Source organism: Bos taurus, chromosome 2 (assembly GCF_002263795.3).
Source record: "Bos taurus isolate L1 Dominette 01449 registration number 42190680 breed Hereford chromosome 2, ARS-UCD2.0, whole genome shotgun sequence".
NCBI lineage: Eukaryota > Metazoa > Chordata > Mammalia > Artiodactyla > Bovidae > Bos > Bos taurus.
Window position 1 is genome coordinate 133,554,196 of NC_037329.1, and position 25,520 is coordinate 133,579,715.

At 52.4% G+C, this 25,520-nt stretch overlaps 1 protein-coding gene across 5 annotated transcripts in view; it reads left to right on the top strand.

Moving 5' to 3' along the window:
* Positions 1–25,520, top strand: part of UBR4 (ubiquitin protein ligase E3 component n-recognin 4) — a 137,398-nt gene that overhangs the window by 102,089 nt on the left and 9,789 nt on the right. For all 5 annotated transcript variants that reach the window (XM_059893321.1, XM_059893328.1, XM_059893325.1 and 2 more), the window contains 20 exons: positions 2,047–2,176; positions 2,280–2,437; positions 3,461–3,570; positions 4,236–4,377; positions 5,010–5,091; positions 5,418–5,591; positions 7,814–7,935; positions 8,789–8,986; positions 9,876–9,956; positions 13,519–13,606; positions 14,071–14,198; positions 15,088–15,195; positions 15,855–15,974; positions 16,684–16,874; positions 17,305–17,478; positions 17,982–18,081; positions 21,587–21,805; positions 22,595–22,708; positions 23,887–24,029; positions 24,393–24,518. In XM_059893321.1, the coding sequence (XP_059749304.1) occupies positions 2,047–2,176; positions 2,280–2,437; positions 3,461–3,570; positions 4,236–4,377; positions 5,010–5,091; positions 5,418–5,591; positions 7,814–7,935; positions 8,789–8,986; positions 9,876–9,956; positions 13,519–13,606; positions 14,071–14,198; positions 15,088–15,195; positions 15,855–15,974; positions 16,684–16,874; positions 17,305–17,478; positions 17,982–18,081; positions 21,587–21,805; positions 22,595–22,708; positions 23,887–24,029; positions 24,393–24,518 (2,708 nt within the window). The remainder of the gene's footprint in view (positions 1–2,046; positions 2,177–2,279; positions 2,438–3,460; positions 3,571–4,235; positions 4,378–5,009; positions 5,092–5,417; positions 5,592–7,813; positions 7,936–8,788; positions 8,987–9,875; positions 9,957–13,518; positions 13,607–14,070; positions 14,199–15,087; positions 15,196–15,854; positions 15,975–16,683; positions 16,875–17,304; positions 17,479–17,981; positions 18,082–21,586; positions 21,806–22,594; positions 22,709–23,886; positions 24,030–24,392; positions 24,519–25,520) is intronic.

The window sequence follows — 25,520 nt, forward strand, 5'->3', positions numbered from 1 at the left end:
GAAGGTGGCCTAGCCGCAGATGGACTTGCTCATACTGGTGTGAGAGTGTGTGGGCCATAGTGCTTTCCCTCGGCCCTGCCAGAGGCCGCCGTCTTTGTAGTCCTGGGGCCCTTCTGATGCCTGCTTCATCCTGGTGGAGTCTCTTGGTGGGAAATGGGGTCTTCTTTGCAGGACGCTGAGCGGCAGGCACTACAGGGGAAGCTGGACAGGGAACAGTTTATGCTGTTTCCCTTTCTTGGTCTGCCTCGACCGTCCTCAGAAAAGACCCCCCTTCCTTCGCTTTGATGAAGGCTTTCTTCCCCTCAGAGCACATTCTCAGCAAATGAAAATCGGCTCTTGATTGAAAAGAGGAACTTCATCCCCACATAACTGTCCTTTTTCCCACAGCGTGAGGTCACAGATTCCCACTCGAGAGGGCTCTTAGCCTCTGAGCACTGAAGCCTCACATTTGGCTGAGTTTTAGCCTAGAGAGAGCAGCAGGTCTCAGAGTCTAGCTCATGGATCTGTGGGTGTTCCCAGGACGACTGGGATATCTGCGAGGCCAATGTTATTTCCGTAATTACCTGGGACACGACTGGGAATCTGTGAGGCCGACGTTATTTCCGTAATTACCCTGAGATCTGTGGGTGTTCCCAGGACGACTGGGATATCTGCGAGGCCGACGTCATTTCCGTAATCACCTGGGCCACGATCTGCCCTTTTCTTCTTTGTGCCACTTGTGCAGATGGCACACAGTCAGTGATGCGAGACCGACCGGGCCTCCGCACCACGAGCCACGCCCCTCACTTGCAGCTTCACCCAGGAGCGTCCCGGGTGAAGCCCTGCAGAGGAGTTTAGTAAATCAGTCGTCTCACTGTTCAGGGAGACAGTGCGGGAGGGAGGCGCACCGCAGGGCGGAGGCCGCCGGGGGAAGCGCTGGGGACGGCTGAACCAGCTGCTGTTTTCACGGAGCCTCATCTGTGCTTGAAAGGAGGGCTAGTGAGCCAATTGTGGTTCTTCAGAATCAGGTGTTTGGCAGATTTTCTTGAAAAGTGAACAAAACGAGCCTGTCACTTAAAGAGGAATGGGGTCTGTGCGTGAACCAGTATTTTCCAGCTGACCAGTGCATGTTCATGTGTGAGTAAAAGATGAATTTTAGTGCAATGGAATAAGAAATGTTTTTTGATTGGTTTCGGATTCCACATTACAACCAATCTTTAAGAACCTGTAATCCGTTGAATTTTGGTTTAGTATTAATGTAAAATCCACGATTAATTGAAAAAGCTATTAAAATATTTTTTCTTTCCAACTATATACATCTGAGTGCTTCAGCAAAACAACGTATTGCAACAGTTTGAACTTAGAAGCAGTATAAGAATCTAGCTGTCTTATTAAGGTAGCCATTAAACAATTTTAAAAATGTATAGCAGTATAGCTCCTTTGTCTAGTTTATTTTTGTTTTGGGAAATAAAAAATGCTGTTTAGATTGACAGATAATGTATTTGTTTTTATTTGTAAGTGAGTTAATATTTTAGGAATTGCTAAACTTTAATTTTTAATAGATCCGTATCGATGGATAGAGCTACATCATACACAAGAACTCTTTGGAGTCAGTAATTTTCAAGAGTGTAATGGGGTCCTGTGGCTGAAAAGTTGGAGAATTGCTGGTTTAGAATCCTACTGGGGGCTCCCCTATGCAGGCCACTTGGGATTAGTAATGGTTCTGTAAATTTTAGAGGCTGTTTAGTGACCTCTTGAAGATTTATGTTTGGGGAAACTACAGATCAGGCTTGGGATAGGAATTAGTGTATGTAGCTGTAGGAGTGTCTGTAGGAAGCCAGTCACACCTCATCCTGCGCAGGCAGCGCCAGTGACCCTCAGCTCAGCGTGGTGCTGCTCCTGCTGAGTTGAGTCGAATGCTTGAAAGGAGCGCAGACGGGGCGTAGGAGATGTGAGCGCTGGCCTTCCGGCCTTGCCTGCGCGCTCGTCCCCGGGGCAGCCCCACTGTGCTGCAGCGGCAGCTCGGGCGTGCCCGGGCCTGCTCACCCGTCCACCTTCCTCCTGCAGGACGTCCCTGTCGAGGCCCTCACCACCGTGAGGCCATACTGCAACGAGATCCACGCCCAGGCCCAGCTCTGGCTCAAGAGGGACCCCAAGGCATCCTATGACGCCTGGAAGAAGTGTCTTCCCATCCGAGGTGTGTGTGTGTCTTTCAGGACTTGAGAAGCGGGCCCTCCCTGCCCCGACTGACTGCCCCACCGTCTCCCCCTTACCTCTCCCTGCACCCCTCTGCCTGCCAGGGGTCGATGGCAACGGGAAGTCTCCCAGCAAGGCGGAGCTCCGCCACCTCTACCTGACCGAGAAGTACGTGTGGCGGTGGAAGCAGTTCCTGAGCCGGCGGGGGAAACGGACCCCCCCGCTGGACCTCCAGCTGGGCCACAACAACTGGCTGCGGCAGGTGGGTGGCGTCGTCCCCGGCTCCATGGCCGCGCGCCCCAGGTCCCAGGCGCGGCGTTTCCGAGCCTCACGGCGTGTCTCCTCTGCTCTCTGTTAATCCTGCTTCCTTTCTAATAGGTGGAGGCTCTCGGTTGCAGCCGCCCGCGTGGTGGGTGGGCCACATCAGAACTCCTTCTGCCCTTTGATCAAGCTCGTGCTCTCTGCTCTCCTCCCTGACCACTGAGCAGGCGGAGCCTCCGCGCCTGCACTGCTTTTACCGTCCACCTTTCATGTCTTCTGTCCTTTTCCTTTCTCCAGCTAATGCTTTTAAAGATTAGAGCAGTGATATTTTAGAGAATTCATTTGCCCGTTGGTTATAACGTGAGCACTTGGTCTACATTTAACATAAGTGCTCAGCCTGTCGTTACTGTTCAGTTGCTAAGTTGTGTCCAACTCTTTGGGACACCGTGGACTGCAGCACGCCAGGCCTCCCTGTCCTTCCCTATCTCCCAGAGTTTGCTCAAACCCGTGTCCGTTGAGTCGGTGATGCCATCCAACCATCTCATCTTCTGTCGTCCCCTTCTCCTCCTGCCCCCAATCCCTCCCAGCATCAGGGTCTTTTCCAGTGAGTCAGCTCTTCACATCAGGTGGCCAAAGTATTGGAGCTTCAGTATCAGTCCTTCCTCTGAATATTTAGGGTTAGTTTCCTTTAGGATTGACTGGTTTGATCTTGCTGTCCAAGGTAGCTGTCTCCAAAATAGAATCATAGACGTCTTTGCTAAGGAGAACACCCGCCTGTCTTTTTTCCTGGTTCTGTATGTCCTCCAAAGTACTTGTTGGAGAAAAGCTCCACGAAGATGGGACTCTTAGCCTTTTTGCCCACCTGTAGCAGCCGGATCTTGAGTTAGCTGGTGATTTTTCCTTTACCCTTTTGCTCGTGAGGAGCTCAGAGCATTTCCCCTCGATGGGTGGCGGTGGACTGTGCCTGGCGGGGCCGGATGAGACGCTGTCCGCTGAGCCAGGCGCTTCTCCCCACCCCCTGCAGGTACTCTTTACTCCGGCCACACAGGCTGCACGGCAGGCGGCCTGCACCATTGTGGAGGCGCTGGCCACCATCCCCAGCCGCAAGCAGCAGGTCCTGGACCTCCTCACCAGGTACCATCTGAGAGCGGGGTGGGCAGGGTGGCGGGACTTCATCCAGGGAGCCCTCCCGCTCTCCCGGGGGAGTCCTCAGACCAGGGCGACGGGAGGCACGCCTGTGCTGTAGCCACCTCGCTCCTTGTGGAAGACCACAGAAACCAGGAAGCGCTGGGCAGCCGCGTGCAGTGGGTATAATAGCAGTGGTGGTGGTCACAGAGTCGGCAGCTAATGTCTTGAGGTCTTACAGAGCTTACAAAAACTTGGCATGCATTATCTCATTTAATGTTCACCTGGGCTTTCAGTGCTTAGTTAACTTGTCCCCAGGAAGGCAAGGTTTCAGTCCAGGCAGTCTGATTCCAAAGTTATTGGCCACTGGACTCTGGTAAACTCGCCTTGTGAGCGATTCAGTCACAGCACTCTCTCTCTGCCCCAGTAACCACCATTCACGTATTAGTGCTTTATTGTCCAAATGTGTACAGTGTGAGGCAATGCATTACCTGCTGGGTGCTCTCGAGCTTTTCCCAGGTCTGAGGAGTTCCCAAGTGGGGGTCTGGGGTGTTCTCAGCCCTGGTCCTCCGCAGCGAGGCAGGGGGAGTGGAGGACCGCAGAGGGGCAGAGCCGGGGGCCGTTGGGGCTGTGGGGCGGTGTGGGCTCGCTGTCATTGCCCGGCTCTGCGGCAGTTACCTGGACGAGCTGAGTGTTGCTGGCGAGTGTGCCGCCGAGTACCTGGCTCTCTACCAGAAGCTCATCACTTCAGCTCACTGGAAAGTCTACCTGGCAGCCCGAGGAGTCCTGCCCTACGTGGGCAACCTCATCACCAAGGTATGTCGTCCCGGCCCAGCCTAGGGGAGCCCCTTTGCCGAGCCCCGCTCTCCTTGTTCTCTTTCTCTAGATAAACTTTGTGGTGGTCTTTTGCGCCAGGAAGAAATATTTGTTCAAAATGCAGGCATACCTCGCTTTATTGTGCTTTTCTTTAAAAATAAAGGTTGTGGCAACCCTGTGTCAAGTAAGCCATTTTTCCAACAGCGTTATTTAAGTAAAGTGTATATACATTGTTTTCTAGACATAATGCTGCTGTACACTTACTGATTTAAACTAGAGTGTGGACATAAGTTCTACATTCATGGGAAAAAATGGATTTGTGTGGCTCGCTTTATTGCCATGACCACTTTATTACAGCGCTCTGAAACTGAGCCTGCAGTACTCCTGAAGTCTGCCGGGGGGCACTTCCGTGACTTCACTGTGTTCCTCATGAGGGTATAGCAGTCTGTTGGGGACATTTAAACTGTCCTCCATTTCTAAGCAGTCCCTTAACGTCTTTATAGCTCTCCTTGGCTTCTTAGAAAAGAGTTCTGCAAGGGTTCAGGGTGAGAGAGCATTCCTGGGCCAGTGGGGGAGCTGACCGGTGTCGCTGGCGGTGCCGTCACACTGACCTCGCTTGTCTTCCTGTTTAGGAAATAGCCCGCTTGCTGGCCCTGGAGGAGGCCACCCTGAGCACCGATCTGCAGCAGGGCTATGCCCTCAAGAGTCTCACAGGTAGAGGGAGCCTCCTGGGCCTTCCGTTGGACACCCTGGGGATAGTTTGGGGGCTGCCCTTTGGCTCCCTGGGTGCTGAGGCTGACCTCCTCTCTCGTGCTGACCACACTGCGCTTTTTAAGCTCTGTGTGCGTTCCCCTGAGGACGGGTTTACGTCTTTGAGCACCTGTTGTCTGTTGACCAGTTCACGTCATGGAGCACGTGCTCCATGTCAGGCACAAACGTGGCGTTTCCTGCTTTTGAGTTGCTCGTCGTCTTTTGAAAACATGGACCTTCTTTGTTTACTTCTCGTTCTGAACTCGTGCAACTTTCTCCTGTCCCCACAGGCCTGCTTTCCTCCTTTGTGGAGGTGGAGTCCATCAAAAGGCACTTTAAGAGCCGCTTGGTGGGTACCGTGCTGAACGGGTACCTGTGCTTGCGGAAGCTGGTGGTGCAGAGGACCAAGCTGATCGATGAGACGCAGGACATGCTGCTGGAGATGCTGGAGGACATGACCACAGGTAGCCCCGGCCAGCGGCCCGCAGCCTACAGGCCTGTGTCCCTTCTGGCTCCACTTAGGTGCATGGTCTGAGTTCCCCGGTTCCTTAGACCCAGATCACGGGCAGCAAACATCTCCTCACGTTTGAGTAAAGGAGAAGACATTTCTCTCAAGACTGTTGGTGCTTAGAGTTGTAAAATTCCAGATCTGGCCTCAGTAAATTTGGACTTGTTTTTTTAAAATATTTTACTTATTTATTTTTGACTGTGCTGGTTCTTTGTTAGTGCACACAGGCTTCAGTAGTTGGGGCACACAGGCTAAGCCCTGTGGCATGTGGAGTCTTCCAGACCAGGGATTGAACCCTTGACCCCTGCCCTGTCCGTCAGATTCTTAACCACTGGACTACCAGGAAGGTCCTGGACTTTCTGTGTTGAGCTCACAGGGCAGGAAGAGGTCAAGAGTTCTCAGACTGGTGTCCTTCATTGGTTCTAGAAGATTCTCAGCCATTGTGGCGTCAGTTGCCTCTATTCTGTTCTCGCTCCTTGTCCCCGTGGGACTCCACCTCTCACTGTCCTCCGTGTCTCCACCTCCCTCTTTCGTAGTGTCCGTCTCATTGTATCTTTATGTTGATTTTGGATAATTTCTTCCATCCTTTATTTTTCTTCACTCTGTGTTATCTGTTTAATATACCCATCAAATTCTTGCAATTTTATGTAGATTTTATCGTCTCTAGTCTTTTGCAGACATTTTCTGTCCCTTTTATTGTCTTTCAACATAACAAACTTATTTCTGTATCTGCTAATTCTAAAACTTAAACTATCTATTAATCTGCTTCTGTTGTTGTTCTGGCTCTTGCCTTTGGTGCTTTGCTTTAAATCTTGCATTTCATGTTTTTTTGTCTTTTGGTACTGCGAGCTTGTGTTTTGGGAGTTTTTTTGTGGAAACTCTTCGGGACCTGAGTCAAAGATGGGTTTTTCTGGAGATGATTTGTAGCTGCCTCTGTGAAGCAGCTCAGGGCATGGCCATCCCAGGGCCACCTTCAACAGAGTTCTGAACTTAGAGTTTTCAGCTCTCCTAGGTAGTTTGAGCCACAGACCTCTGTGAGGGACAGCTTGTTATGAGTGCTCAGAGGAGATTTTTCCCCTCTGTTCAGTGCTACATTTTAAGGGGAGACAGTGTTCTTTCATTGATTTGCTTGGGGGAAAGGAATAGTTGTTTTTAATTGATGCTTATACCAAAGAGGACTTCCCAGGTGGCATAGTGGTAAAGAATCTGCCTGCCATTGCAGGAGATGCGGGTTCCATCCTTGGCTCGAAAAGATGCCCTGGATTGGGGTGTTCTTGCCTGGAAAATCCCATGGACAGGGGAGCCTGGTAGGGCTATACTCCGTGGGGTCACAGAGAGTCAGGCGCGACTGAACACAGCATACCTATACCAAGGATGTAGCTCTGGGGGACCAGATTTGCGTGTGTGCAGGCGGTGGTTCCTGCCAGACTCTCTCTCTTGGGAGATTTGGGGCTTTGTATCCAGCTCTCAAATCCTGGCAGGTTTTGGAAACCAAAGCTCATGGCAGAAAATCGCCGGAGTGCTCTGCTGACCCCCCCTGGAGTCCTGCTTTCCCAACCTTGGAGCTCTGGCTTTCTTTGCTGGTGTAGCAGTCCACTGATACTTTTTTCCCCACTATTTTAAATCGTTTTTAAGTAAAGGAGTGGAAAGTAGGTCAGGGGAGGTAGTCTGCTTTATTGCCAGATGGGGACGTCCTTCTGGTGCCATTTTTAGCTGCCATGCTGAGCTGGTTTGTGACCTTGTCAGCTGGACCCTTTGCAGGAATGTATGGCTTGAAGTTATCTGTTTGGCTTCTGGAGGACCGTCTACCTAATTTTTTTGAAACTGAAAACTGTAGCTTCCTTTTGCTTTGACAGAGTGCAGTTAGGATCACTGTTTCACGTTCTTGAGTACCTATTTTGGGCAAGAGGATGCAAGATTATAATTCCCAGAGGGAGGGAGACATGTGCACAGCCAAGTGTGGTGCTCTGTGTCGCCTTGGGTGTGAAGGCCTTCAGATGGAATGAGGTCTCCGTGTAAGAATCCATCAGCTTCAGGTTTCCAGTTGAAATATTGATGTTGCCACGTAGGATATTATAGACTCACCAGGCAGAGAGGATCTGCCGGTGATGAGTCTCATCTCAGCTTCTGTGTGTGCAGCTCCTTCCTGACTGACTTGGCCACATTGACTTCCGGCAGGTACAGAATCCGAAACCAAGGCCTTTATGGCCGTGTGCATTGAGACAGCCAAGCGCTACAATCTGGACGACTCCCGGACCCCTGTCTTCATCTTCGAGAGGCTCTGCAGCATCATCTACCCCGTGAGCACAAGCTGTGGTGACTCATCGTAGTCGTGGGTCATCATCCCAGCGGTGGCCCGTTCAGTCTATGTTTTAGGAATCTCCACACGTAAAGCAGAAGCAACCTCATGAGTTTCCCATTCCTAATGACGGGAAGAAACCTAAAACCCTTCCTTGTCCCATTTCCTAGATTGAAAGTCAAAATCAATCTTTTTCTTTTGAGCCAGGTCTCACCTCCCGTTACCCAAATCCTGGTGTTTGTCAGTCCACGATCCTGTGAAACAAGCAGCCCTGAGCAGGCAGATGGGCCTTTTCACTCTCTTGCTTTTTTCCCTGCCCGCATTTTGTGCACACATGCACGCATGAAGGTGTATCTGTAGCCTGAACTGCATAGATCCCCTTCTGTTACTGAGGAAGGGTGGAGAGCATCAGTCTCATCAGTTAACGATGAGAGACCCCTGAGTATCATGTGATACACAGAAGACCGTTTTCTTGACCAGAGGGCCACCAGTCACAGAGTCATCTGGCCCCGGACTGGTTAGCGTCACGTGGGACGAGCAGGAGGGGAGCCCCTCTCCCCTCATGTCAGTGATCCAGCTTTCATGGGGCACTCCTCATCTGCTTATTTGGTTAGGCTTTCTCCTAACCCACCCTTGAGTTTCAGAGAAGATGCCTGCTCTTTAAGGCTATTTGAGTTATATTTGGGGTTTTTGAATCACCTCTGAGCTTCCTTTAGTCTTTAAGTGTATAAGGGGCTGGATGAGTCTGGTGTGTCTCCCTGAGTGTCCGTGAACAAGGCAGTGTGGTCTGAATGTGAGCAGTCTCTGCACACGTACTCATGCCATCCCTCTGCTTCCTTCTCTCTGTCCTTCAGGAAGAGAATGAAGTCACTGAGTTCTTTGTGACCCTGGAGAAGGATCCCCAGCAGGAAGACTTCTTACAGGGCAGAATGCCTGGGAACCCATATAGCAGCAACGAGCCAGGCATCGGGCCCCTCATGCGGGACATAAAGAACAAGATCTGCCAGGACTGTGACTTGGTGGCTCTGCTGGAGGATGACAGCGGGATGGAGGTAATGAGTGTAGCACAGCCCTGCCGGGGTTAGGCTTCCTGTCCCGTAGGGGCTGGTCCATCCTGGGCATCTTTTCAACGCAGCTCCATGATTCCCGCCTGCCTGCCTCACCTGCCACAGGGTCTGCCCCCTGCCTGGCATGTGGTAATAAGCAGATGGCTGTAGCTTGTCAGGGCACAGGCTTTCGTTGTTCTTGTTGCTGTGGCAGAGGCCTCCAGTGATTCCGGGTTAATCAAGCTCCCTGCTACTGCTAAGTCGCTGCAGTCGTGTCCGACTCTTTGCGACCCCACAGACAGCAGCCCAGAAGGCTGCCCTGTCCCTGGGATTCTCCAGGCAAGAACACTGAAGTGGGTTGCCATTTCCTTCTCCAGTGAATGAAAGTGAAAAGTAAAAGTGAAGTCTCTCAGTCATGTCTGACTCTTAGCGACCCCATGGACCGCAGCCCACCAGGCTCCTCTGTCCTTGGGACTTTCCAGGCAAGAGTACTGGAGTGGGGTGCCATTAGCCCTGGTGCAGGTTTCTGGCCCTGTATCTGGTACCTTCTGGCAGACAACGCTAGGATCTGCTGTTACCATATACATGGTGAAAAACGCGTTGGGTGAAACAGAGAAAACTGCCCTTTTTGGTGCTAAGCTGAAATGGACTTGGAATAGAAGGTACCCAGCAGGGCTTTTAAACCTGGGAGTCCATGGTTTGGGTTAAAGCTATTTGGAACCCCTGAAATTGTGCACAAAATTCTGTGTGATGTTCACACACGTGCATTTTTTAGAGAGGGAGAGTCAGTAGGTCTGTAATGCATAGACAATATGCGGTAAAGCACCCTTTGATCGTAAAATGTGCTTGCGTGATGATTCTTTGGAGTAACAGCCTCATCTTCTTTTCCGCTCAGCTTCTAGTGAACAATAAAATCATTAGTTTGGACCTCCCCGTGGCTGAGGTTTACAAGAAGGTCTGGTGTACCACAAATGAGGTACGTGCTTATTTTCTTGCCTGAGGTGTGGGTTGACTTCCAGACTTGTTAGCGATCGCGTGCCCAGCTTGTAGTAGCACTGAAGGATCTGAACTTCCTGGTCGTGTTAGCGTGGGAAAAGCCGTCGCCTTGCCCTCCTCCTGGGGCCGCTGCCTGGGGAAGGGCAGGGAGCTGCAGGAAGGGGTGAGCAGCCTGGCTTCGCAGCCGGGCGGCCAGCAGAGTGAGGAAGCCCTGTGATGGGGGGCACCTGCCGTTGGGTTCCCTTTCCATGTGGGCACCGAGGTTGATTCTCAGCTTTCGATGGACTTGCTCACCTTTCAGAACATGTTTCAGCGTGGTGTCGAGGAGCATAGTTTCTGTTTTACCAGGAACTGAGACTCGAAAGGCAGTTGTTGTGAAGGAGTGAGAGTGGGAAATGAAGGGAGCACAGCGCGTTGCCCTTCCGGCCCCTCGGTTCTGTCTGTCCTGTCGGAACAGTCAGACGGTCCTCTTCCCCACTCCCTCCTCTTTTCTTAGTCTCATCTCTATTTCCTGTCTCGCTCCTCTTCTTTTCTTTCTTCTCTTTTCTTCTCTTAGGGGGATATTTAATAAATGAATCATGTAATTGAATTACAGCAAACTAGTGTGCCAGTGAAGTACAGTGAATTTTTCCTGTCCTTAGTCCTGAATATTTCTGTAGAGTCTATGAAGCTAAATCGGTAGTACTAACGGTACACTTGGGCCTTCCACTTGATACATACTTGGCTTTTCTCTCTTCTGTTCTCCCACTGTGCTGGGGGTCCTGGTCATTGTGTACTGCTGGTCCACCGCCCACTGGGTTGGTGCAGCACAGGTAAATACACAGAAGACTGCTCCATCCGCCGCATCACACCGTGACACGTCAGCCTCAAAGCAGAATGCAACAGGTGTAGGCCCTGGCGCACCTAAAAGTTAAGACCAAGCTTCTACGGGCACGCTCCTAAATGGTGTATAGGACTCAAAGAATGCACATGGGCAGCCTCCCATTTTGAACCAGGAGGCAAGAAGTTGGGGATCATTTGTTTCTCATATTAATGCTTCATCCACCAAGGGTTTCTTGTGGCGAAGTCCAGAGTTGGGAGCGTGCTTTTTATCCTGGCTTTCATCAGTTTCTTTTCTTACTTTATCCCTTATTTCCCTGATAAATAGCCCACCTCTTCAGCTGCTGACCAGGGCCTGTTTCACGTGTTTCTCTCTCTTTCTGTCCATGGTCTGTGGCTGTTCCCTCTCTTAGTTCTCACTGGGCTTCCACAGCTAGAAATGCTCTGAGACCTGGCCCGACAAGTTCTTTCCCTCCAAGATTTTCTCTCCTGAGGCTGAGCATGGCTTAGCGGCAGGCAGCGTGGACCAGTGTGGTACCTGCTCGCCCTTAATTTCCTGGAGTGTGACTTCAGTCCCCCATTTCTCACCTCCAAAATGAGGGTAATTCCTAAGAGTGTATAGGCTGGAGTGCCTACTCAGTACCTGGCGGATAGTGAAGTCTCATGATCCCTCAGTTCAGGAAGGTTGCTGTAATCTTGTAATTCATGACTTATTTCCAATCATTCTATTAAGTTGTAGGTTTTAGCTTGAGATTTGGATGAATCCAGCCCTTGTTGTGTGGTTATATGAAGGTCTCAGGATCTCCATAGGCAAAGATGGATGTATTATGTTTTCTTGTTTTGATTTCTGAGACTTGAGTCAAAGCGTTTTGATCTTATTGACTTCCTTTGACCTGATTCTTTGAGTAGTGGTCCCTGTTGATCAGAGAGATTTTATAATTCTGAAGGAGGCACAGGCTTGGAATTAGTACCTGGCTTATAGCTGAATAACTTTGAACAAGCTGTGTAACCTTGTGTAAAAGGATAACATTAAGTGCCTAATTAGTGTAGGGCTTGCGTGGGTGTCTACTGGCTAAGCTGCTTCAGTCATGCCCAGTTCTTTGTGAACCTATGGATTGCAGCCTGCCAGACTCCCATGTCCGTGGGATTCTCCAGACAAGAATACTGGAGTGGGTTGCCATGCCCTTCTCCAGGGGATCTTCCTGACCCAGGGATTGAACCCTGTCTTTTATGTCTCCTGCTTTGGTAGGCGGGTTCTTCACCACTGGCACCACCCGGGAAGCCTTAGCATAGGGCTTCAGTTCAGTTCAGTTCAGTCGCTCAGTCGTGTCCGACTCTTTGCGACCCCATGAGTCGCAGCACGCCAGGCTTCCCTGTCCATCACCAACTCTCCCAGAGTTCACTCAGACTCACGTCCATCGAGTCAGTGATGCCATCCAGCCATCTCATCCTCTGTCGTCCCCTTCTCCTCCTATCCCCAATCCCTCCCAGCATCAGAGTCGTTTCCAATGAGTCAACTCTTCACATGAGGTGGCCAAAGTACTGGAATTTCAGCTTTAGCATCATTCCTTCCAAAGAAATCCCAGGGCTGATCTCCTTCAGAATGGACTGGTTGGACCTCCTTGCAGTCCAGGGGACTCTCAAGAGTCTTCTCCAACACCACAGTTCAAAAGCATCAATTCTTTGGCACTCAGCCTTCTTCACAGTCCAACTCTCACATCCATACATGACCACAGGAAAAACCATAGCCTTGACTAGACGGACCTTTGTTGGCAAAGTAATGTCTCTGCTTTTGAATATGCTATCTAGGTTGGTTATAACTTTCCTTGCAAGGAGTAAGCGTCTTTTAATTTCATGGCTGCAGTCACCATCTGCAGTGATTTTGGAGCCAAAAAATATATAAAAGTCTGACACTGTTTCCACTGTTTCCCATCTATTTCCCATGAAGTGATGGGACCAGATGCCATGATCTTCGTTTTCTCAATGTTGAGCTTTAAGCCAACTTTTTCACTCTCTTTCACTTTCATCAAGAGACTTTTTAGTTCCTCTTCACTTTCTGCCATTAGGGTGTGCCGTCTGCATATCTGAGGTTATTGATATTTCTCCTGGCAATCTTGATTCCAGCTTGTGCTTCTTCCAGCCTAGCATTTCTCATGATGTACTCTGCATATAAGTTAAATAAGCAGGGTGACAATATACAGCCTTGATGTACTTTTTCCTATTTGGAACCAGTCTGTTGTTCCATGTCCAGTTCTAACTGTTGCTTCCTGACCTGCATATAGGTTTCTGAAGAGGCAGGTCAAGTGGTCTGGTATTCCCATCTCTTTCAGAATTTTCCACAGTTGATTGTGATCCACACAGTCAAAGGCTTTGGCGTAGTCAATAAAGCAGAAATAGATGTTTTTCTGGGGCTTAGCACAGAGTAAGACAATAAATCACGGTTGTTAATGGCTGTTATATATATTTAATGAAACTAAATGAAGTAGTGTCTATAAAGTGCTTCACACAATTCTGGGCCTATGGTAGACCCTACATAAAATGAGCTTCCTTTCCCCTAACTGAGTTGTAGGGCATTTGGATTCTATATTCTGTGGTTAAGACCTCGCGAAGAATAGAAGTTGTCTACACTGCTGAAGTGTTCGTTGAATTAAGCAGACCAGGTGTCGGGTCCTTTGCATTTTCTGGACCCGTTTACAAGTCTTTCTCCAACCTCCTCCCCTTAGGGAGAGCCCATGAGGATTGTTTATCGGATGCGGGGGCTGCTGGGGGATGCCACCGAGGAGTTTATTGAGTCCCTGGACTCCACCACAGGTACAGCCTTCCACAGACGTCTGAGGTTTGGGACCGGTGGCGGTTCACGTTTTGAGGCTTCAGAGGTGTTCGGGGCAGGTACTCTAGGAATTCTCTTCAGAAGTGGGGGCATTGTTTCTTCTCTGAGGAGAAATACAGTCATTTACAGCCTCGTTTGGATACCTCTGGTATTGAGGGTGGGTGGGAACTTAGGGAGGAAATGAAATTAGCACCAAACAAGCTCAGGTTTATTTATTTAGGGCTTTTTTTTTTAAGATGGTTGTAGTGCTTATTTTCACGTATTTGAATAAGCAATTTTAATTAACTTGAAATTTGAAAAAGAGCTGTCAGGAGCAAGACAGTGTAGTTTAATACCCACTATTGACCCCCTTTATTGGAAAAGAGAAGAGCTGTCAGCCTGGATGAGGGCTGTGCTTTATTCTGGGCTTCACTTCCGTTTTCACTTGGCTTCCCTTCTGTGTCAGATGAAGAAGAGGATGAAGAAGAAGTGTACAAGATGGCTGGTGTGATGGCCCAGTGTGGGGGCCTGGAGTGCATGCTTAACAGGCTGGCAGGGATCAAAGATTTCAAGCAGGGACGCCATCTTCTAACGGTGAGTCGGAGGCAGCAAGACGGGAGCAGCCCTCCTCTTCTGGAGGGGCCCCTGCGAACGGCCCGGCCGCTGCCATTAAGCCCTAGGGGGCAGCATGGCGCTGCGGAGCGCTGCACGCCAGGGACCCACCTGGCCGTTGCCCTGGCCCTCCATACCTCAGGCTCCCTCCCCCAGTGCTCTCTTCCCGACCACTCCCCCCCCGAACACCAGTGTGATAGCAAGCCTCTGCTGTGCCTCTCCAGTCACCTGTGGACACCAGTGTCTAATTGTCTGTCCACCCAAAATTGCACTGTGTCAGTTATTCTTATCATTATTTAAGTGGATTTTGTAAGTAACTGTAGTGTTTTGGTAGGATTTTGTTTGGTCATTTATCCAGCTGTCTCGTGAGAAGTAGATGATCTGAAGGCACCATGCATATTGCACTATCATTTTCCACCTCCAGGGCACATGAGAACGTGTATTAACTATTACACCCATGCCTTAGATGCCATACATGGTTGTGAGCTCCCGTGGGTCATGAGCTTTGGGATCTTTTTGGTTACTGTTAGTTCAGGGTCTGAGTTAGTACTGGAGTTTCCCCCGAGGCAACAGAGCTCCATCACCTATTCCGGTAGGAATTGGTGTCACTGCCCTGTCTGAGAGGTGGTAGAGACAGACCCAGCCCACAGGAGCTACTGCTGGGAACCCTGCCGTTTAAATGCCAGCCCGATAGGCGACCCCAGCCACTGTATCGTATCTCCCTCCAGAAACTTCACCTTCCTGTGTCCTTCAGGAGGAGTGTCTGCTGACGGTGACACGGCCCCTCCGCCCTTCTTAGGATATTTCTCTCCCGCTTGTCCCCACCCCTTCACTGTCCGGTGGCCTCATGGACTTCGGCTTCTCTTGTCAGGTACTGCTGAAATTGTTCAGTTACTGCGTGAAGGTGAAAGTCAACCGGCAACAGCTGGTCAAGCTGGAGATGAACACTCTGAACGTCATGCTGGGGACTCTCAACCTGGTAAGGAGTGTGGGCTGCAAGAGCTGAGGAGTGTGCAGGGCTGGGGGAAGGCAGCTCACCTCTGCCCTCAGATGAAGCGGGTTTGTGACCTTTGCAAACCTCTCATCTGTCTGACTGATGGGCACAGAGGCTTGAATTATGCAAGCTGCCCCTTATCCCCCTGCTGGCTCACCCCTGCTGCTGCCACAGCACACGGGAGCATCCTTGTTTCTTTCCTGAACTCAGAAGCAGGAGGCAGTCCCTGCAGCAGTCCTGACTGCACCCCAGTGGGAAATGGGTGCCACTCACCTCTGGGCGACCAGAAACAGATCACACACACACACACACTCACGGCGACCAGAGAGAGGCCAAAATGTTTCCACTGTCCTCAAAAACCCACACGCTGTCTCTCTCTCCACGCATGCCCATGCACGCGCACCACACACACACACAGCAACACATGCACACACACACGCGTAGACACACACACATGCAGCAACACACCCAAACACAACGCACACACCCACACACACACGCAGACACACGCAGCGACACACACGTGCGTGCTGTGTGTGCAGATTGCTGGGAACACGAGGTCGTGAGGGCGCCCTTGAGGAGGAGGCCGCGTTAGCAGTGTGTGGGCGCGGCCGCCGCCTCCGTGTGACTGGCCCCTCCTGCAGGCACTGGTGGCCGAACAGGAGAGCAAGGACAGCGGTGGTGCCGCAGTGGCCGAGCAGGTGCTGAGCATCATGGAGATCATCCTGGACGAGTCCAACGCTGAGCCCCTGAGCGAGGACAAGGTGGGTGGGGCCAGCCTGTGCATCCACAGGCACTGTCTTGTCGCCAGCCACTGACTTACTTGGGTCTAGCTGTGTCAGCCAGGAATGATCGAACCTTCTCAGCTGGTAGGAATGGCAACCATTCCTGATGGTGATGTCATTGCATCAAAGCCTGAAATCCACAAATTCAGAGGAAACAAAGCGGCTGGTCCAGCTCACAGACGGGGGCCTTAGTGCAGCCCCTCATTTCACAGCTGAGGATGCTCCAAGCCTAGAGGAATGAAGCGAGCCGTTTGGTATCATATAGTTGGTATCTTACTGTATAGTTAGACGCCTAGAACTCAGGTCTCCAGCTCCCAGTTCAGTTTCTCTCCACTTGGTGCCCCTGTGTATTCCTGTGGTCTTGTTGGTGCTGATTTTTGGCTAGAGATATGACCAAATGAATACCAGGGAGCCTACACTGTCTTGGGGAAGGGAAAGCCTGTGTGGTATTTTGACCACCTGTATGGGTATATTTGACCACTAAGAATAGAACCAGCGCCGAAACTTAGAAACTGATTTTTGAGGTGGAGCTCCCACTGCTGATTGTCCCCAGGAAGTGCTGAGACCCTGCTCTTCTGAGGCTACTTCTGGTGGCTCTGATGGAAGTGGATAACCTTTCAGGGCCAGTTGTTGGCTGCAGCCAAAGTCCCGGCCGTATTAGCAGGACTTCCATCCTTTCTTCTTGTAGGGCAACCTCCTCCTGACGGGTGACAAAGACCAGCTCGTGATGCTCTTGGACCAGATCAACAGCACCTTTGTCCGCTCCAACCCTAGTGTGCTCCAGGGCCTGCTGCGCATCATCCCATACCTTTCCTTCGGGGAGGTGGAGAAAATGCAGATCTTGGTGGAGCGGTTCAAACCCTACTGCAGCTTTGATAAGTATGTGGCTTAGATTCAGACAGCTAACTGAGAGTCGCCGTGAAAGCCCTGAACCAGTTCTGGGAGACTAAGGAAGAATCACCTGAGTTTCTATTAGATTTTTGTGTACCAGTCTGGCCTTTTAGGGGATTGGTCTAACTGGGGAGGCAGAAAGTGAAAATATATTGTGTTAAAGCAGCAGTTGGTGAGGCAGAGAAGGCGAGCTGGTTGGAGGGACTCAGGTGTGCAAAAGCAGAAAATGCGAGAGAAGGTTGGGAATTTGGGGAACGTGGCAGAGAAGAGGGACTATGGCAGGAGGCAGGTGGGAAGGGTCTTCTGTTAGGCTCAGGAGTCGGTACTCTAGGACTTTGAGGCTTGTGAGCCAGGAGAATGACACGATCAGCTCTTGTTGCTCCTTTCACACTCTCAGGGTCTTTGCTCTTTCGTCCAGGTATGATGAAGATCACAGTGGCGATGATAAGGTCTTCCTGGACTGCTTCTGTAAAATTGCAGCTGGCATCAAGAACAACAGCAACGGGCATCAGCTGAAGGATCTGATTCTGCAGAAGGGAATCACCCAGAGTGCCCTGGACTACATGAAGAAGCACATCCCCAGCGCCAAGAAGTAAGCAGCGCCGCCCTCCTTCCCGCTTCCTGCTTCCTTCTCTTCTTCATCGTCTGGGCATCCCTCAGCCTTCCTTGGGGTCGCCCTCCCCTCTGGAAACTGTCCAGGCGACCATGCAGCCCTTGGGGCTGTGGGAAAGGGTGGCAGTTTGTTGGCTTCTGTTTCAAGCACTCATTTCTCTTTTAAAGACTTACTTGTTTGGCTGTGCTGGGATTAGCTGCAGTGCGCAAGATCTTTAGTTGCTGCATGTGGGATGTAGTTCCCTGACCAGGGGTCGAACCTGGGCCCCCTGCTTGGGGAGCTCAGAGTCTTAGCCAGTGGCCCATCAGGGAAGTCCCTCAGGTCCTCCTTCTCCCTGGTTTCTCAGCTGAGCTGGGTGGTCCGCTGTGACTCTACGGTGCGCTGGAAGGTGCGGTAGCGTCTAAACAAGCCAGGACCACCGGCCGGTTTCTAGGTGGCCTTTGCCTCTCTGGCCTGCTCATAAGCCTCTCTTTGCTTTGCAGTCTGGATGCTGACATCTGGAAAAAGTTTTTGTCTCGCCCAGCCCTGCCGTTCATCTTGAGGCTTCTTCGGGGGCTAGCCATCCAGCACCCTGCCACCCAGGTGAGTGACCAGCATGCACGGGGGCCTTTCTCTGGAGCAGGACACGTCATGTGAGGGAACCACACCCTCTCTGCTCTTCTCCCACGACTGAGTGAAGGTGACCACCTCAATTAGCCTTGAGCTGGAAACTGCCCTAGTGTATAAGAGTCCCAGAGTAGACGGACTCTCAGAAGTCACCTGGTTCATCTCTCGGTGTGCAGAGAGGATTAAGTTACACTTGTGTTTTCCTCATTCAGTTCATTCTTATGTGGGGCTTTGTTACCTCACGGCTCAGCTGAGCAGCATCTGTGAGGATGTGGCTGGCCAGGGAGGTGAAAGCTGCCTTCTGGCCACAGTCCCTGGGACATTTGTAACACCATCACCGCCAGCTTCTGCTCTGTGCAGGCAGCTGAAAACCCGGTTTGCAGGGGGGCCCACCCTGTGCGCCGTGTTGCTCATTCCTGATAGTCACTGGGTCGAGATATCTGTTACCCTCACGAATAGTAATTGACCCAGACAGGTGGCCAGTCTGGATTACTTTGTTTTAATTAACCTATTATTTTGAGATAACTAGATTCAGATGCAGTTGTTGAGAAATGTTACAGAGACGTCGTGTGTCGCCTTCACTTAGCTTCTCTCAGTACTGCATCTTGCAAAACTGTAGTAAATCATCATAGCCCGGGCGTCGGCACCCAAGCCGTCAAGCTTCAGGACCGCTCCATCACCACAGGGCTCCCTCCTGTGGTCCCTCACAGCCGCATCCGCCTCTCCGGGCAGCTGCTGACCTGGCCTCCATCTCCCTAGATCTGGCCTGTCTAGGATGCTGAGCACAAAGTGGAATTAAGTGGCGTGTGACTTTGGCCTTTCTCACTCAGCGTACTGTCTGGCGTCCACCCTGACTGCCGTGGGTGCCAGTGGTTTGTTGCTTCTCGTTGCTGAGTAGTCCCCGGTGGGGATGCCCTGTAGCCTGTTTAACCGTCACCAGCTAAAGGGCATCTGGGTCGTTGATTGTGAATCGAGTGGACTAACTTCACGTGCAGGATTCTGTGTGAACACGTGCTCATTTCTCTGGGTCGAGTGCCCAAGACTGCGGTTGCAGTGGCTTGTGTAGTGGTCGCGTTACTTTGTTTTACAAGAAGCTGCCAGGCTGCTGTCTGGAGGGGCTGCGCTGCTCCACCCTCCCCTCGGCAGAATCTGAGCGACCCTGCCTTATCCATCCTCGCCCGCATTTGGGGGTGCCAGCGTTCTTCGTTTCAGCCGTGCCGATAGATGGAGGGTGGTCTCGTGGTTTAATCTGTGTTTCTCTGGCGGCTGATGACGCTCGTTGCGCATCTTTGCGTATCCCTCCTCTGTCTTCAGCGACAAGCGTTTCTGTATTTCTTGCCCTATTTCTAGTAGTAGCATGTTTTTGACGTTGGGTTTTGAGAGTCCTCAGGGCTGCCTTTTTTGTTGTTGTTTCCACATTCTCATTTAGTGATGTTTTCTGAAAACTCATTCTAAAAATGTGTTTAGCTGGCCACAATAAAGATCTTCCATATGTCTCGCTCAAATAGCTGTTGTTTTCAACTTTTTTTCAGTTCAGTAGTAATAGTCATAATCAGTGCATCTTTATGGGTAATTCTTCCTGCATAATGGTTTTCACTATTTTCCCCCCGTCTTTGTAGCATCGTTATTTTGAATGTGGATAAATCAAGGGACAGAATTGTAATTTGACCAGTGGCAACACATTGACTTGAAAACTCTGGTCAGTGGGTTCCAGGCTTATTCTTAGTTACTAATTGGGTTCTTTTTTAAAATAAGGCTTCATCTAGGTAGATGCTTGGCATTCCTGCTCCCGACCACTCACTCACTCACCACGAGTGTGTGTAGTGCCCGTCACGCACCTGAGCTGTGCTAGGCTGAAGCAACGCTGGCGAGTGAAACAGTCCCTGTGTGAGTCCTCCAGAGCTCGCTCTCTGGTGGAAGATAGGGCTCAGGACATGGGGTATCAGAGCACGGGGTACATATGCAGTGTGGAAGGGGTCAAAGGAAAGGGGATTTCTAAGAGGAGAATATGGTGCCTGCAAAGGCTCAGAGGTGAGAGAGCTATAAACGTTCGAGGAACTGAGAGCAGTTCCAGTTGGGGGAGGCCTGGCAAGAGTTGGTGCTGGAGACATCAGTGCGGGTCCACATCACGTTCCCCAAGGAGAGCAGTGTGTGGTGTCTCCCAAGGGTGGTGCCCCTGGCTATTCCCTGGAGGATGAATTGCGGGACGGTGACATGGGAGGCGGGAAGGACAGTTTATTAGAATCTGGGTGAGAGCCCCTGGTGGCTGAACTCCAGTTAGTGAGGTGGACAGTGAATGGATTCCACAGAGATCTCGGGGGTGGAGTAAACGGGGTTTGGAGATTTAGTGCTCATGGGCAGTGAAGAAGCTGGGTGAATCAAGAACTCTGCTCAGTGTCTGGACTGAGCGACAGGAGGTGCCACTGAAAGAGATGAGAACTCGGGGGTTTGGAAGTGAGTGAAGGGAGGCAGTCCGTGATACTCGATTATTAGTGTGTGGTCTGTCCTCCTGACCAGAGTGTGAGCTTCGGGCGGGCAGGGGCATCACGTGCATGGGTGTGCATGCACACTTGGACAGTAAGCACCCCGCATGCACCGTTCAGTCGGCCGTTCAGCTCTGAGTTCAGCGTTCAGAGTTGTTGAGACGTGAGCTACCGTGTCGTTGTGCTGAAGAACAAAGTGGACACGTACGTACCTGCTGTGAAGCTCGATTGATGAGCTAGTGACTCAAGTTGATTGCTGAACTTTAAGGTCACAGGTTGACTTAGATTTCGATGGAGTGTCGGCTCTGTAGTGATTGGTGACCTGGGATGTGGCAAGGCCTCACAGCCGGCAGACCCATCTGCCCTCAGCGGGGCGATGCGCTCACACCCCTGCAGGTGGTGGGCTGCTGTCATGCAGCAGCTGCCAGCATTTTTAAGCACGGGGTCTTCTGGTTTGTATTCGTTTCTTTCTAAGCTCTTTCTGTTTCCTACTCCCACGTGTGCTTGTGAGTCTGGAATACTCCAGTTGAGAAAACGCCCATGCTCCTGGGCTTGGAGGGCCTGGGGGCCCCAGATGCAGCACGCAGCACAGCCCCTGTCGGTGTCGGGGGCCAGCCCTCCTCGGTGCGGTCACTGAGTTCACCACTGAGGCCTTATCAGGCGCCGCTTCTCTGGAGCGTCTGACCTGAGCCCCGTTCACGTTCACTGTGCTGGGTGCTCTACCTGATTCAGTCATCACAGCGACCCTGGCCTGCCCCCGTTTTATAGCCGGGGGTATTGAGGACTGCAGAGCGTGGTGACTACTCGGGTCAGTGGCAGAGTCTAACCTCCATTTGTCCAAATCTCTCGAAGTGTAAAATCAAAGGATCCGATCAAAACCAAGCAGATGACGTGAGACTGTGCACATTGTTTTTGTTTTCTTCCAACCTGGAAGCTCCTGAGAAGAACACGTGCCCGTGCACTTGGTGGCCTGCAGCTCTCTGGTCCTTTCTTGGCAGGTTCTGATTGGAACTGACTCCATCACAAACCTGCATAAACTGGAGCAGGTGTCCAGCGACGAGGGCATTGGGACCCTGGCTGAGAACCTGCTGGAGGCGCTGCGGGAGCACCCCGACGTGAACAAGAAGATCGATGCAGCCCGCAGGGAGACCCGGGCCGAGAAGAAGCGCATGGCCATGGCCATGCGGCAGAAAGCGCTGGGCACGCTGGGCATGACGGTACCACCTGCCCGGGGCCCCTGCCTGTTGACAGGGGGGTTTAGGAGCTGGGGTCGGGCATGTGAAGATGCAGGCTGGGAGGTGGGTGGGGGGTGGGGTGTGAGGCGCCGTGCCCGACGCTTTGCTTAGAGATGTGACTGTCACTGCTCTGCTCTGAGCTGCAGAGGTCAGACGGCTCAGATTTACAGAGACTTTAGAAATGGTGATGGCTCTTGTAAGATTTTGTTTAAGCCCCTCATGTGTGTCTGTGAGGTTGACATTACACCCATTGTTCAGATGAACTAGTTGGGGCTGAGAGGTGCAGTAAGCAGGCCAGGGCACATAGCTAATACGTGGCTGGCAGGCATTTGAACCCAGGTCTGTGTGTCACAGGGGGCTCTGGGCTCTCTTCACTGCCCCACCTTGGAAGAGGCCGCAATCCTGTGAGACCGAACTCTGTGTCAGCAGATTTAAAACTCTCATGGGAACAGTAAATGAATCGTGTGCTGCAGCCCTCAGCAGCCGAGGCCTGGGCTTGCTGGCACAAGGAGGGGGACCTTACTGGTGGCAGGTGGCCACTGGCCGGGGTTCCAGCCAGATGGTTTCCTCTGCTTCAGTGGTTCCTGTAGGGAGAGAAGAGCAGGCGGATCTGGGTCTGCACCCTCATTAGAAGCCAACTGAAGAGGTTTCCTTTCAGCGCAACCGTCCTTTCCCCATATGTAGAGGGTCAGCGTGTGCCTGCGTGTCCTGGGCCCGCGGGGAGGGTGGGTAGCAGCCCCATCTGACCCGACCCCCGGGCCCCCCTTGCAGACCAACGAGAAGGGCCAGGTGGTGACGAAGACGGCACTGCTGAAGCAGATGGAGGAGCTGATCGAGGAGCCGGGCCTCACGTGCTGCATCTGCAGGGAGGGCTACAAGTTCCAGGTGCGCTGCCGGGCCCGCCGGGGCTCACGCCCGGGGCCAGCCGTCCTCTTCAGAGGCGGAAGGGGCTCACGCCCGGGGCCAGCCGTCCTCTTCAGAGGCGGAAGGGGCTCACGCCCGGGGCCAGCCGTCCTCTTCAGAGGCGGAAGGGGCTCACGCCCGGGGCCAGCCGTCCTCTTCAGAGGCGGAAGGGGCTCACGCCCGGGGCCAGCCGTCCTCTTCAGAGGCGGAAGGGGCTCACGCCCGGGGCCAGCCGTCCTCTTCAGAGGCGGAAGGGGCTCACGCCCGGGGCCAGCCGTCCTCTTCAGAGGCGGAAGGGGCTCACGCCCGGGGCCAGCCGTCCTCTTCAGAGGCGGAAGGGGCTCACGCCCGGGGCCAGCCGTCCTCTTCAGAGGCGACAGGCAGGCTGACCTGAACAGGCGCAGCAGCAGCAACTGCCGCTCACGGAGTCAGGCCCTGTGCCCACAGCCTTTATGTCAGCTGAGTAACTTTATCTTTAAACGTGTAATGAAGAGCCCTCATCTGTGGATGAGAAAACAGTACCCGTAGCAAAGGCAGAGTTCTAGGCCAGTTCAGAGCCGGGGCTGTTAAAAGACACCATGCTGCCCCCGTTCAGGTAACCTGGCGAGAAGGGCAGGACCTCAGCTTTTTCGGCGCCACCGGACTCGCTTTACCACCTGGGAGCAGAGCAGCAGGCGGCCAGTTTGCTGCCCTGAGGCCTCAGGCGCCCTTTTCCTCTCCAGCTCGAGTTGACTTCCTCACTCCTCAGCCTGCTGACTGGCAGGCGGCTGGGGCTCAAGGCCTGTAAGTCCCGAGGTGACACAGGCTCCTTGGGGCTTTCTGGTCAGTTTTGAAAAACAAGCGACTTAACAAGAAGGTGCTTTTTTCTTCATTTTCAGATGAATGCAGCAGAAAGAAAAGGACAGTTCAATCTTGGATTCCTGCCCCTCTGTCTGCAACCAAAACCTTATTTTGGTTGCTCCCCACAACCCTCATTTTACCAGGGCTGTGCCCCGCCAAGTGCTAAACCAAGTGGCTGCAGGGCTCACTGTCCCGTACTCGTGAACATAGCCCCTCGTAGGCATACAGCCCCCAGGGTTCCCTCTGCTCTGCTTCCCGTCCTCCCAGAGCCTGCCGTGGCACTGCTCCTCACCTGTCCTCCTCTTCCCTCGTCTTTGCAGCCCACCAAGGTCCTGGGCATCTACACCTTCACCAAGCGGGTGGCCCTGGAAGAGATGGAGAGCAAGCCCCGGAAGCAGCAGGGCTACAGCACGGTGTCTCACTTCAACATCGTGCATTATGACTGCCACCTGGCGGCCGTCAGGTGGGCCTGCTTCCTGCAGCGTGGCCCCCACAGGCCTCCCCCGGCGTGTACTTCTTTCCCAGACCTGGGGGGCGGCACGGAGCAGGCAGCTTGCGGGAGGCCCTGGCCTGGGAGGGGTTGGGGATGCCAGCCCTGAAGTTTTAATTGTGTTCCTTAGGTTTTGGGAAGTAGGGTGTCCTGCCTTCAGCCATGTAGGTCCCAGAACCATTCCTGGGAAAATGCACTTGACTTCTGGCCCAGGGTTGGTGAGAGCAGCCTTGCCTACTGGAGGCTGTGGGGCCGGCGTTTACCATCTCGTAGTTAGAAGCGGCTGCTCCTCTGTAGAGTCAGTAGTCACTTGTCCCTGCCCTCCTCCCAATCCAGGCTGGCTCGAGGCCGGGAAGAGTGGGAAAGCGCGGCCCTACAGAACGCCAACACCAAGTGCAACGGGCTCCTTCCGGTCTGGGGGCCCCACGTCCCCGAGTCAGCTTTTGCCACCTGCCTGGCGAGGTGAGCGTGGGGCGTGGGGCGTGGTGGAAAAGAGGAGGTCGGACCTCCCTGGTGGCCCAGTGCTTAGGGCCTGTGCTTTCACTGCAAGGGCACAGGTTCAGTCCCTGGCTGGGGTACACAGATCCCCCACGCTGTGTGGTGTGGGCAAAGAAAGGTGGAGGGGGGTTCCCAGGAGGCGGAGGAAGATCAGCCATCAGCTCAGCCCCCTCATCGGAGACCCACGTCCATCCTCACTTGCTCACAGGAGCAGCCTGGAGCAGGAGTGAGTCTGCTGAGAGAAGCCTGCACCCTCAGCACTTGGGCCCCGGGAGGAATCTCTGGTTTTCTGCTGCCTGCCCTTCTTTCCTGATCTTAGGACTCAAGACACAGGACCCCTGACTTGATCCTCGAGGCCAGAATTTCCCAGAGTTGACTTCCGTTCCTCTGAGGTTTAAATAATGAAAATAGCTTAACGGCTCGGGGAACATTGGTCTCCTTTCAAAGCTGCCCTTGTCCTAAAATCCAAAGTGGAGCAGTGGAGCCCTCTTTGAGGTCCTCATCCCCTACCGATGCCTAGGACAATGGTGCGTGTCCTGAGTCCTGCTGTTGAGCTCAGGGATCTGGTCCTTGGCAGGGATGACGATGCAGGTCACACTAGACCACGTTGAGCTTTTCACCGTGTGTCAGAAACGAGGTCCAGGGTGAATCGGGCAGAGCCCATGGAGATGGCGACGCATATTGATGTAGAAAAGCCTTTTTTCTTTTTTATGGAGGTTGAATGGATGATTCTCATGGATAGATCACCTTGGCAGAGTGGATAAGTCCTACTTTTCTTCTTCCGAAATGTAGTTCCAGTTGTCACAATACGTTCTATGACGTTAGTCTATCAAGGAGTGGGTCCCCAGACCAGTGCGTTCTCATCAGAGCTCGCAGAACATCTCATTTAGCGAGAGCAGAAATGAGAGGGTGCCGTGCTCGTCCCCAGCCCTGCCCCGTCCTCTCCTCTCCCTGTCGCTGCCTGTC